Source organism: Linepithema humile, chromosome 3 (genome assembly GCF_040581485.1).
Source record: "Linepithema humile isolate Giens D197 chromosome 3, Lhum_UNIL_v1.0, whole genome shotgun sequence".
NCBI lineage: Eukaryota > Metazoa > Arthropoda > Insecta > Hymenoptera > Formicidae > Linepithema > Linepithema humile.
The window spans coordinates 25,795,712-25,808,698 of record NC_090130.1 but is presented as its reverse complement, the minus strand read 5'-3'; the positions used below and the strand labels follow the sequence as shown (position 1 = coordinate 25,808,698).

At 38.9% G+C, this 12,987-nt stretch overlaps 1 protein-coding gene across 3 annotated transcripts; it reads right to left on the bottom strand.

Moving 5' to 3' along the window:
* Nucleotides 1-3,572: 3,572 nt before the first annotated feature.
* LOC105675312 (sorting nexin-13-like) lies at nucleotides 3,573-12,964 on the bottom strand. 3 transcript variants are annotated; one of them, XM_012372340.2, is made up of 10 exons: nucleotides 12,784-12,964; nucleotides 11,020-11,129; nucleotides 10,808-10,916; nucleotides 10,653-10,739; nucleotides 10,441-10,565; nucleotides 9,567-10,131; nucleotides 7,798-9,372; nucleotides 7,408-7,596; nucleotides 6,913-7,127; nucleotides 3,573-6,747 (listed from the first exon to the last, which is right to left on the bottom strand). In XM_012372340.2, the coding sequence occupies exons 1-10, from the start codon at nucleotides 12,820-12,822 to the stop codon at nucleotides 6,417-6,419; spliced, it is 3,345 nt and encodes a 1,114-aa protein (XP_012227763.1). In that variant the 5' UTR covers nucleotides 12,823-12,964; the 3' UTR covers nucleotides 3,573-6,416. The 3 variants fall into 3 exon arrangements, with proteins under 3 accessions (XP_012227763.1, XP_012227771.1, XP_067207279.1); XM_012372348.2 differs by lacking the exon at nucleotides 12,784-12,964 and adding an exon at nucleotides 12,343-12,758; XM_067351178.1 differs by lacking the exons at nucleotides 11,020-11,129; nucleotides 12,784-12,964 and having other exon boundaries at nucleotides 10,657-10,739; nucleotides 10,808-10,826.
* Nucleotides 12,965-12,987: the final 23 nt, after the last annotated feature.

Below are 12,987 nucleotides of genomic sequence, written 5' to 3'. Positions count from 1 at the left end.
TCAATTTAGAAATGTTTAGAACCACAAATCATAAATATAATACCAATATATGTTAGAGAACAATTATAGAAATATGAAAATTACACAAGAGGAAGGAGAATCGACAGATGCGACAAGAACATAACGACTGCGTCTTGCATTGACTAGTATGCGTAACGACGCATGCCTTGCATCGAAATCCCCGAAGCCACCCCTTGCACGAACATCGAACCGCCCCCATGCAGACGTGCCGAGTCATCCTATTCCAAAACATCCCCTCGTGAATCCGACCGATCACTATTCCGCGACTTCTCGACAAATGGGCTATAATCCTTGATCCTTCGATTGTGATGCAGATCGATATTCCAAGTGTCCTCCTTTCTTTTTATCTATTGCACTTCCATGATTTTCTTCACTTATTATTTATCTAATTTGTTGTTCAAAATATTAACATCTTTCTATCTATTTTTTAATATTCGAATTGATATATGTTTACAATAAATTTTTAAATCAAAATTCTATTGACGACTTATGAAGATTGAATAAAGAATAAAATATCTTCCATTATTTTATACGTAAAATTTTGTTGAGGAAAGATCGATTCCAAATTGGTGAAAGTATTCGAGTAGCTAAGAGAAAGTGGCGTTAAGGCATCGAGATGCATTTTCGAGCGTCGCACAGACTCTATGTGTTGCATACAAATTTTTCCTCGCGCGACTAAACGCGCGACGTTACCGCATTTTCTGAGTCATAGCAATTTTATGAGTGGAAAAGTTTGCTGCTGTCGTTCGCTGTTTACGCGTAATCGATCTGCACGCGTCCCTTTCGTAATCCCATTACAACGCCTGTAACTCGCGCCGCAGGCTTAGAACGAGCGTAACGATTGCGCAAATCCTTCGAACTGAAGTCCTTCTTCCATCGTCCAAGATTTATGTATCCTCGTAAACCGGAATGTGTATTAATCCTCGTCTTTATATCCATTCGCTGATAGGACGTCATATTTCAGATCGCAAATGCTGCGCTAAACATCTTAATTTTGAATCTTTCCACAGCTTTAATATAATATTTTTAATTTTATCGACATATTTCCATTATTTCAAATATCGAGAACTAATCAAGACGAGCAAGTTGATCCTAATTCAAGTATTGATTTCAATACCTTTGTATGTAAAACCGTTGTTCTGCCAATTCGATATCATTTCAACTCTGATTGAATTTCACAAATAATAAATAAATGAAAATTATTGCAGTACTTGAATAGGTAGATTGAAGGAACGTGTTAAACAGTAACGTTTAGAATACCGAAATGCGTAGAACCGGCATTGATTATCTTCATTGAAAGCGATGCGTGTTTTGTGCAACGCGGACGATATTCGCGGACTGATTCACCCTCCAGTTCCATTCATTCTTGCAGCGTTACTATCCCTCGTGGCGGGAAAGCGCGCAGTCGCGTTGGTGGAGGGTACTTTGTTCGTCAAATTATTTCGTCGCAATTTCAACGAAGCTTCGTTCCAGTTTCGCTCTAATCACGAAGACTTAATTAAGCGGTAGCCCATTAGGTCCTTGCATACGAAACATCGGATTTCACAAGTTTTAGGTTTGCCAAACACTCTTGCGAATAAAATATGTTCTGACAAGCGAAATTATGCTTCAGTTTTCAATTAAATGCTTGCGAATTTTAAAGTCAATAAATTTTTGGAAATGTAGAAGATATGGAAAATTAAAAGTTTGCCCAATAATTATGTATAATTTTCAAGAGTTATGATTTTTAAATTTTATTTATACACGACAAAATTTTATATCAACATATTTAATATCCAGGATATAAAACTGGATTGTGTTTCCATTTTTGATCTTTTTTGTCTTCATATTTGTTTACATTTAATCAAAATTATAAAAATAGCTTTTCATTGTAAAACATGTGCGAAAAACAACTTTTTCCATTACCTTACATTCGCTGACGTAAAATTGATATTTTATATGCGATACTTAATATCGGCCGATCAAAGGCTTATCAGCATCAATCGGTGTTAACACTGATTAAATTTCTTTACAGTAAATCACGCTTCTATAACCAACACGAATAAATTTTGCTTCGACGGTAATCCAATCGAGAATCGATCATCAAGCACCAAACGTCAAAAGTGTAAAAAGTCATGCATAGAGTATCGTGAATATTTAACAAACAACGTAAATGCTTCTAAAAAAGCACGTTAATTTGTCAAACGTTTTAGATATTTTTTCAATTTCACACATTTTCGATTTCTATTTTTCAGAGCATCACACTCGATTTTTCATCGCGCGCGGAAGATTCTTCACATATTTTTGCAATTTTTTTGAACATTCAATTTGGCGACGTTGCATATCGCATTGAATGAAAATTAATACATTTTCGCCGGGTCTAAAATTGCGACGTCATTACTTCAACGAAAATGAAATTTCTACTATCGGAGCGTAACTGCAACGCGCTTTCCCGTGTCTCGCGCGCCGGAATACGAACTCACTAAAATCACAACGGAAAACTCGGTTAACCGGAAGTGGCGCGTCGCCGCTAACCGCGTAAAACACGCGGCGACGCGACGCTAACGCGACGGTTTTACGACGGCGCGGATACCTCGGACACGACTGATCGAGTGACCGAGGGGGTAGCAACGTGGGGTATACCCCTCCTCGTTACGCGAGAGCGTGCGCGCGCGCGCTCTTACGTATAGAATTACGCGTGTGTCCGGGCGGTGTGCGTACTACTACTCTACGTCGTACACCCGGAGGCTCGTCCTCCATGCGCTGCGAGAACGAGCGCGGTCGAGGGACGAGAAGTGCGACGCCGGAGAGTGTGGGCCCCTATCCCCTTCGTTCTCTCCCTCCGTCGCACCACTTTCTTTTCGCCCTCTCTCTTTCTCTCTCTTTCTCTTTCTGCATCCATCCCTCCGCTCCCCTGGCATGAGCGCCCCTCTCGTCCCCCACCAGCAACCCCCTTCGGCACGCTCTCGCGTGCGTGAATCATGCATATCGATTTTCTTTCGTTAGAGTAAGCGAGGGCCGCTCGGTAGTCGTTCACGTATGGCCGCTACTTCCCTCCCCCCCCCCTCTGCGTTCCCTTTCACGTTGTCGTTCCCCACCCCCTTTCTTCCTGACAGAGAGCCCGGGGGCCACGTACGGGCGAACCCCCTTCTAAAAATGCATACGCGCGCGCGCGCGCGGTACCTGATTCTTTTCGTACAATGGCCCGCGTTCTCGTTTTCCTCCTGTCCCCTTGCTCCCTCGCTCGCTCTCTCTTCTTCTCTTTTGCTACCCTCGTCCTTTTCTCCGCGTACCCCTCTTCGTTACGTCGCGCAAGAGAAGCCCTCGACGATTGCCCCCCCCGGTCCGTTCTCCCGACGATCTTCGCTCCATTAACCCCCCCCCCCTTCCCCCCTCTACCCCTTGATGCTATTTTGCGCCCCAGCAAAACGTTCAGGGCTAAAATTTGGAAATACAAATCGTTCGGAACGTATGTTTTAATTCTAATCCATATATGTAGTTTTGGGTTTTTGTGACACTTTATTATTATTCTTTTCAAACGTTTCTAGGAAAAAAATAATGGTACAATAAAATTTTCTTAAAAAGTTATAATTTTACAGTTACAATACAATACTTTTTGTTGGTGTTGTCGAAAAGTTTGTCAGCCGGAGAGAACCGGGGATCTCTCGTTTCCCATCCGCGGAAGCGTTAAAAGACCGCGTCGACACTCGTGAAGTTCCAGTTAAGAGAGAAGCGGTACAAAGTACGACGGGGGGTGGCTCGCGATGCTCCGTCTTTCTCTCTTTCTCTCTCTCGGGCATCCCTTTCCGCCTCCCCCGGTTTTCGCGATGGCGGTCCCCGCGCGCTCCTCCGGTGAGCCCCGATAATAAACTTCTTTTGTTTTCGAACACCCTCGTCTATTGTCGCTGGTTCTTTACTTTCGCTTCTTAGTCGACGACAAAGCGAGGGCCCGTGTGCGTCCGACGAGCGGACGATCGAGCCCGCTTAAGTCGGCGGCTGGGACGACGCAACTATGTTCGAAAACGGAAACATTCGGAAACTTGGATTATTTTCATGGCCACGCTTAACTTTCATAGCTCGGAGCAACAGTTATTCACCAATTTGCGTTATAAAATAATTCGAAAAGATCTAATTTTAATATTCGCAGTTTTAAAATTAAGTCTTAGATTCTAATTTTGTGTATAATTTTTCTAAAACAAATTTCCCTAATTTCTCCTAGAGTACAAATTTATGTAATACATACATTAAAATAAAATAACACTTTGAGAAAGGAAAAAATCGTATATTAAAGTTCATTGTTAAAACTATTTTGCATGTATTAAGTGGCATTTGTCCCGATAAATAAACGTCGCGCAGTTGGTACAGAGATGCATTTTTAGGGATGAAAATAGAAATCCCCGAGTTATAAATAGTTCCTTTAATAAGTAAACGTGATAAGTATGGCGTTGTAACGTGAGATAGAAATAACTTTATATACAGACGCACGATTTCGGAGTAATGTACAACGATTTTATACAACTGCGTTTTGCATTTTCAACGAGGAGATTCGATCGAGTCTTCACGAGTTTCTACAAGTATTTGGAGGGAGCTGTCTGTTGTGAGCATAATTTTTCGATAATAAATAAACAGGTACTATTCAACCGAATGGCACAAATAAATCCCAGAGCAGTCCAACGTAAATAATTAAGTATAACGTCTGTAATAAATTATGCGTCTAAATTGATTGTATTCTTTGCTTCGTGTCGCTTAGAACTTAAGTAAACTTAAATAAATTGTGTGTGTGTGTGTTGTGTGTAGTGTCCTTTTTACGTAATACGTTCTACATAGTACGTTTGGAGTTTCGAGAAGTAGTTGTAGAAAGAGTAATTAACTAACTAGCCGGTGTAGCTTAAAATGCAAGTGGAATGTTTTCATGAACCTTATTGCATTTCCCTACGAGGTAATCACAAGGAATTCGCGAGTTTTTTCTTTATTTTATCCTACGTTATAATACCACGACAGTAGTAGACTCGGTTACGCAATTGAAACCTGTATATCGTACTTTTTGGCCACTAGATCACTTTGAATTGTTGCACACGTCTAGAAAAACTCTCCATCGCTTGTCTCTTTTATTAATTTATTTCGCAAAAATAAAATAAATGTTTATTGCATTTTTTATTGCAATAAATCAAGTATTTCTATTATGGTGTACAGATCAAGTGAAGTGGAAATGATTCATAGAAGAGACATATATATTTTATAAAACTATTTTGAAATAAAAGTTAGTTTTGCTTGTACATTAAAATATTCTGAAATTCAATTTCATATTTTGATTTATTTTTTTCCGAAATTATTTGTTCTAAAACCCTCCATCTTTCATTATTTAGAAAATTTTATATATTTCTTAAATTATATTTGTGAATTTTTGAGAATTTTATCTTAAATAGTCAATAATGTTTTGCAAATCTTAAATTTTCAATATTTTCTATTGAAAATTTAAAAAAATTTTTGGCTTTAACGGATGAGCAAAATCAACAAGGTGAAACTTTTCTGACGTGTGGCATCGTTGAACGTGTAAATCATCAAGATATGAAAGCGTACGGTTTTTCGTTTTGTTCCCTGTCGAAAGCTATAGGCGCGACGGGTGTCCGTTGCAATGGCATACATATGCACTTCGCATTGCAGTTCGGAGGACTGTTTCAAGAGAATAAACGACATCAGTAATATCTCAATAAGCGTAGCGATTGACGACCCACTGAGCTCACACAAGATACTTCTATATTTTAGCTTAACCGTTAAAGTATAACTGATTTTTATATCTAATTGTAGCACAAATCTTTTCTAGAATATCAAAAAGTTTTTACTTAACGAGAATTTGTACTTAACGTTTTACCTTAGAAGCGAATAGCAAAAAAAAAAAAAAAAGTTAGAAAAATTAGAGTATCAATTATAATCTATTAAATTCACACACATATTAAGTACACGTCATTAGCTAATTAATATATAATATTGTATAATTATCCGTTATATAATTATACGTTAATTATCATTTTAATTAATTTTTTTGCGAGAGTAAAATAAAGAAAGTCTTATGTGTGCTGTTTCAAAAAAAGATGATGAACGTTGGTTTTTGTTTTCTGAAAATAATTGACATTTAACTCTAATCTTTAAATATCTTTCGTTGTACAAACAGAGAAGATGAGAGCTCAATGAGTCGAAAACATAGATATTTTGAATATGTTTCTTTTACTTTTGGGCACCTTTTTGCACGAATATCTTCTTAATATCATAAATCTTTAATTCTATCTAAAGAAGTGACGTATCTTTATTGAAAATCGATAGGGAAATCGATGATATTCCTAATCCTGTGAATTATTTTGACCACGTGATCGCTCCTTCACCATTGCATTCGGACATCAATCCGTACCGTTCCTCCATCAGGACTTCACTTTACTCTTATTCTTCACTCTTGGCGACACCGAATAAAGTTTCTTGAAAGTTGTCACTAAATTGTTCCGCGGGAACAGCGTCTCTACGATACCTTCTAGCAGCACGTATAACAGTCTTCTATTTAATACGGGCCGCTGAAACAGCTCGAACACTCTTAACAATCCGCGCCTCGTCGTCTCGCTGCCTATGATATGTTTTAGTTCGTCCGAGAGACACGAAAGCAAAGCTATTTTAGCTGCCACTCGCGTTCTGTTTTTCATCTCCGTGTCTCGCGGCGGTTTACTCTCAGCCTTCACTCCATTCGGCCAGAAGCTATTCCTGCAAAATTCATTCATTCAGCCCTTTTCCCAGATTATCTAATTGTAACATTAAGAAATAAGTAATTATAAGCATTTTCTATGTTTAAATGATATTCTTCGATAAATGCCGATTTTATACGTGCGAATATTGCACTTGAAACACATCAACGCCACAGCTACTTACTTGAACAAGCGCAGATATCCCGCAACTTTCGACGGGCTGGTCAAGAACGATACATATTCTACTATTCTCCTATTTACTATATCTCCAAACATCGTGCGAATGATTTGTCGCAGTAGTGTTATGATTCGCCGTCTTAGCCACTGATTTCGTACTTTCAGATCAAAAATCTCGTCCATTAACAACAGCATAATGCGCAACGGAATGTTATCATCGGTCTGAAAACATAAATCGATTAATTGATTGGCTCAACGTTCCAGATATGTGAAATCATTCAAATAAAACTCGCCCGTTGGATAGCACATGTCGTTATTCAAAAGAAAGTGCCGTTTAAGACATGCACATTGTGAAACTAATCGCCGGATTCCTTTCTCAACAAACTGGTTGCTGGACAAAGAAATGTTGAATAGCCTGAATCATCTCAGCGCTCTGGGCAGGTTTCATTTGAATGATATCCTAATGATATTAATATGCCGAGTGTGTGACGTAGATAAATACCTCTGTATCTAGACCAGCGCCAACTTTGGTATTCTCGTAAAATATACTCGTTTTCTTAGGATTGCCGAAAATTTTGCTTAGGTTGTCCATCACGCCATCCACTGTACTCAGCATGTTGTCCGGCATCGTTTTCACTGCCTGCGTGACGCTTTTCATAGATGTTTTTAAGGGATTCATTAAATTGTCTATCTATAAAGCAAATATTTATCAGAGAATTAGTTTTTTTCTAAATATATAATATATATTGAAATAATTAAAAAAAAAAAAAAAAAACCAGTTCGCTATTAACGATTTCTTATGATTTTAGGATAATAATTTTTAAGCAAAAATTTGATTTTTATTCATTCAAGAAAAACAAGCGCGTTATCGAAACTCTGCAATCATATTTACCGTTCTCGATATATGCCCGCCGGTGACTCCTTTATCGTAATCTCCTTGCTCTAAGAAAGCTAGCAGTAGGTTCTGCAGTCCCATGTGTCCGTCCACGATCGCAGGTTTCGTTAGTTGGGACAACCAAGCGTTCAGCATCAGCATCCGTCTCTCTAACACCGTGCGCTCCATATTGTGAAAGGCCTTCTTCGCGGGAAAAGGTATCTTCGCCAGATCGTAATACTTTTCCTTAATTTTCTGGTGCAAATCATAGAAATCGGAATACCGTCTGTAAATGTGCCACTTCTCTTTGTAACCCGAGTCGTAATTCTTCGTGACCGCTACTGCGTATATGCCGTACGTTTTCCCGCGATCGCTGACGATGCCAGTTTCTATGATTGTGGCAGTGATCTCAAAGCGGCCCTGCTGCAGCTTCTTAATCGCGTTCTGATCGTAGTTGCTCTCGTCCAGCTTGACGAATTGCTCCGCGTTCGTTTCCACGTAAAACGAAATGTCCTTCTTGCCGACTTCCTCTATTTCCGCAATGGCCTCCTTGCACGTGTATTTCACGCTCTTGAAGTTGTTCATGTCCGCGTCCACTTCATCAGATGCTCTGCTTTCGTTCACTTCGCCTATGCTCGTCAAGCTCGTCGAGGAGTTTGACTTCTTGGCGCCTTCTTTCGCGACAGTAAGCTTTGTATCGTCGACTTTGTATGTCAGTTCCTCGGCCAGCTCCTCCAAAGTGTCCAATTCATTGTTCGTGCTGGACAAGCTTATGCTGTCCAAGGACTTGGCGTCCTCCTCGGACACCGGATCTTTCAGCAGATCCAGCTCGGCGAGCAATTTGACGTAAGGCAGCGATCTCTTGAAGCCCGGCAAGAATCTGTCCTCGTTCTGCAGCTTCTCGTAGCAGCAGTTTCGTAGCTCGTCGAACCACGTTTCTTTGACCGTTTCCGTTTTCATTCTCGTCAATAAAGTCTTCACCAGCGCGTCGTCCAGCTGCAGCTTGGGCGACGCTTTGTCGCTAAGGTACTGTTGGTAGATCTTCGTGGCCGCTTCCTTCAGATTGTCCAGATCCGGATTCTTGCGTCTAGCGCCGATCGCGCCCGTGCCAGATTGAGCGCTTTGGATCTTCTGCAATTCTATGTCCGATATCTGTTGCTCGGCCGAGACTCTCCATCCGTAGATATTCAGATAAAAAAACAGATACGCTTCCGCATTTATGGAAGTCATGTAATCTATGAAATAGCTGAGCGCAATGTTATTCTTCAGCAATTCGTCTAGAGGTAAATTAACTAATTTTTGGCCCGGTATAAGCAGTCTATTCCATTCCGGTTGAGCGCCGATCCCGTCCGTTTCAGTTTCTAAGCCTTCCTGCATGCCGATGATTCTTGTTTCCAAGATTTTCTTCACGTAAAGCAAACTGTTCAATTGCTGTTTCACCGATAGATCGTCGTCCCCGCCCGAATCCTTCGAGCGCAGGTGCGCTATTTCTTTACAAATTATATTCTTCGTCGCCATTAATTCGTCTAAACTGTCTGTTATTCTAATCACTGTTAAAAAGATATCACTTGGTAAACCACCCTCCTTAGTACACTGAAATAAAAAAAGAATCAATATATTATACATTGAAATAAGAGCGTTATTATACAGAATATGTGACAAAATGTGAACATTTATTTATTGGGATTTTTTATTGTTTAATCTATCCGATATTTTTTATATGGTTTATCTTGTAATTTTTATAAAGTTTGTCATCGAAACCTGCGCAATATTGCTGTTGTACTCACCAGCCATATACATGCCTGATTAATGTAATCAGGATCGGAGAACAGATCTAACAACGGTCTGATTATAACGTTCACTAACAACTCCCTTAATATAAATCTCATAGTCAAACAATCGAAGTCCGCCTTGGGTAGCACCAGGTACAATAGAATCTCGGATATTTCGCCCAGGAACTCCAATTCCTGGGTGTCGTTCGTACACACCAGATCCCTGCATATCAGATTATTCTCCATCTGTACTTCGAGATCGAAAAATATCTTCTCCAATGACTCGTCTTCCTGCTCCTCGCCGGACGACTCGATCGGCTCGGTGAGTGCCGACAAGTTCGGTATATAAAATTTCGACTGCGAATACCACGACACATCGGTCTCGCTCTTGTTCCGGCGATGAGTAGGCGTCTTCTTCGGCGTTCCGCCTGACGTGCTCGAGCTGGCGCTACCCTTTTGGATCCTATTTGATCGTAATTGCTTCATCCTCGCGCTCGCTTGTCGATATAGCCTGACGTGCGAGGCTACATCGTCGACGAGCCGTGTGGTCAAGTAGGGAATCCAATCGACACTCTTGACCCTGTTTCGCACATCGGTATTGAGTAGTAAAGGGCTTTTGATTAATAGCAAATAAACCACTTAGGGTCATATTACTTTTCAGACATTTAAATATTTTAGTAGATATTTAGATATTTAGCATTTGCAATTTTAAATTAAGCTAATTTTCATAATTATTAAGATAACATGAGTAAGAATAACACGAGTAGTATAATCAAAGCATATACAGATAAAGACGACTCGAATAAATTTAATAAAAACAAACAAAACTGGTGTATAAAAAATATCAGTTCTGATGCAGTCAGCTAAGCGTTAATAAAAAAACATTTACTGATTTGCGACGTTGATGGCGATTTTTTGAGCAGTGTCTCGAACAGAACAGGTGAAATCCTTGTCATCAGAGATATTCCCATACCAAGGCTGCACATAATCTCTGAGAGTAAATTCCAGGATTTCCTGCAAGTAGCGATTGACACATTAGGCGATTGCTCAAATAAATGAGAAATGAATTTATATTGTTTTGTGACAATATTGAGTATGTACTTGCAGGGATTCATCAATGATACGACTACCAGTTATTCTTGTATCTAATGTAAATGTCATCCTCTCCCCGGATACGTCTACTATATTCTGCAAACAGAACGCATGGATTATTATGTAGCAAATTGCAATCGAATTATTTCGAAATCTCCAGTTACCTGCCGGAACCTTTCAGTCTTCTTAGTTAAGTCTTCCCTTCCAGAATTAATTACATCGTCGAGATTCGGTGAATATTTTCTATACTGATACCATATATTGACCAATGTTCTGCGATAGAATATTCGTTTGTTTTGTACTTTGCATCTTATGGTCTTAACTTAATTACACTATTTATCTTGCATGTTTCGTAACGTGTTTTTTTTTATCTTACCCTAGTATTAACGCAGCCAAGCAGGAGACAGGTTTTGCGATCGTTCTTATGTCGAGGATGCAAGCAAGCAGAATCGCTCCGAGAACGCCATACAATATAATAACGTTCATCTGCAAAGATAGTCTATGATTAGTTGATGAATAATAACAATGTATCGGAGACAGCACAAACGCGTCAGTATGCATAGCAATTATCTCGAAAGACGTCAAGCGTCAGAGCAAATGTACTGTTAAGACTTTTCCATATAACAGCGATTTTCTTATCAGTACTTTCTCGCGCACACTTATCAAATAGTAGCGTTTATCACTCGAAACCGTGGAATAGGCAGAGAAATACAAGAAAATACAATTTAATGAGCCAGTAAAAACAGAAAATCTCATAGCGAGGGTTTGCTCTTAAAAATTAACATATCAAGAATAAAATAAAAATTTAAATTTGTTTTTAATTAATATTTTGGACGTTCATACCGATGTTTGTCAGGAAAATTGATAATGCGTATACTAAAATTAAATAAGTAATATTATTTATAGCAATAATTAATATAAAAAATTAGAAAGTTGATAAAATAACCACATCTATTTGCTCGTAACAAAAATGGATACTGTAAATGATAAAAATAGCGTTATAATTAATTATAACAAGATCTGCCAAGAAATATTAATAATAACAATTCCAGGCTGATTTTCAATTTAGCAATAATTCAAATTCTATATATCAATTATAACAAAGCATCTACACTCTCATTGTCAGTTTGTCTCATTTTTCCTTAAAGGGTTTTAAATATTTTCATAAATTTTTTCTTCCTTTATAAATTATCTTAGGAAATTGTTTTTCTCAGAGAAAATTTTTTCTTATCTAAAAAATGTCTCAACTGTTTTTTAATTAATAATCTAATGAATAAATATTAGTCTGTTTAATGTCACAGTTTGAAAAATATTTATGTGAAACATAATATTGCTTATTTGTACAAATGCTTATTGTTCACTGTAAATCATAATATATAACGTGATTAATTAAATTTGATCCTTTCACAAGCAAACAATTAAGACTAAAGATATGAAGTGTTGCAATAAAGCTTATCAGAATAATAAGTTAATTGAAGTATAACAAGGAATAAATGAGGCGTCACACGAGTGTTTAAGTATTTCTTCAACATATAATACTTAAAAGTTAAGCTTGAGCTCTTGAGATATAAATCTATGAGACATATCTCTTCAAGATAAAACTGTTGACAATTAAACAAAAGCAGATGCCTTGTGTTAAGAACATAGAATTATTTCTAGAATATCAAAGCTTCGGATACATGATGCAGGACAATCTTACTGTCATGCTTTTGTTCCAAGCAAACAGGTTTTTACACCTGCCATTTGATTCGCCTCTCACTATCGAGCTTCTATTTTCAACAAAAATCAATTATGCTTCATTTGTTATTCTTGTCGTTGGTGACAATCATCCAAATTCCAAAGTCGTCGATGCGTGACTGATTGTCGCACACCCTTCTCCCTCCTGCGCGGTTCACAAACAACACAAAACAATTGTCGCACTACTGACGTATGGCAAGGCGCGTGAGCGCTCATATGCTTCATATCGCACTTCGAAATCGTGCACCTCGCACATTTTTTGTCGAATCGCGAAGATTGCGATGTTTCAGATTACGAGTGGATAAGTAACGAGCAAGCGGAACGTAGATTTTTCGTTGACGGCGACGAACGTCGGTCGCGAGGTGGCAAATCCGGCGCGGGGATTCTTGTTTATTCTACGCACCTTTGGTGGTTGCATGATGGGCTGGTTGTTGTCGCGCATTCGACTATATGCATATTGCGAGTCTCGCGGCAGTGCTCACACTCTCAGCGAGCTGGTCAGCTAAGTAGCGCTTTATTTACATCTTCGCGGACGACGCGGTCCGTTGCGCTGAATGGTACGTCGCGCAACATCATGTCTTCCGATTCTATACGATTCTGCGTGATC

What these genes read in the sequence shown, in the direction of transcription:
- LOC105675312 (XM_012372340.2), bottom strand. Translation starts at nt 12,822, where the DNA reads ATGCGCGACAACAACCAGCCCATCATGCAACCACCAAAG. An exon ending in CCATCATGCAACCACCAAAG is followed by an intron (nt 11,130 to 12,783) that starts GTGCGTAGAATA and finishes CTATCTTTGCAG; the next exon opens with ATGAACGTTATTATATTGTA. An exon ending in GCGCTGGTCTAGATACAGAG is followed by an intron (nt 7,128 to 7,407) that starts GTATTTATCTAC and finishes TTATGTTTTCAG; the next exon opens with ACCGATGATAACATTCCGTT.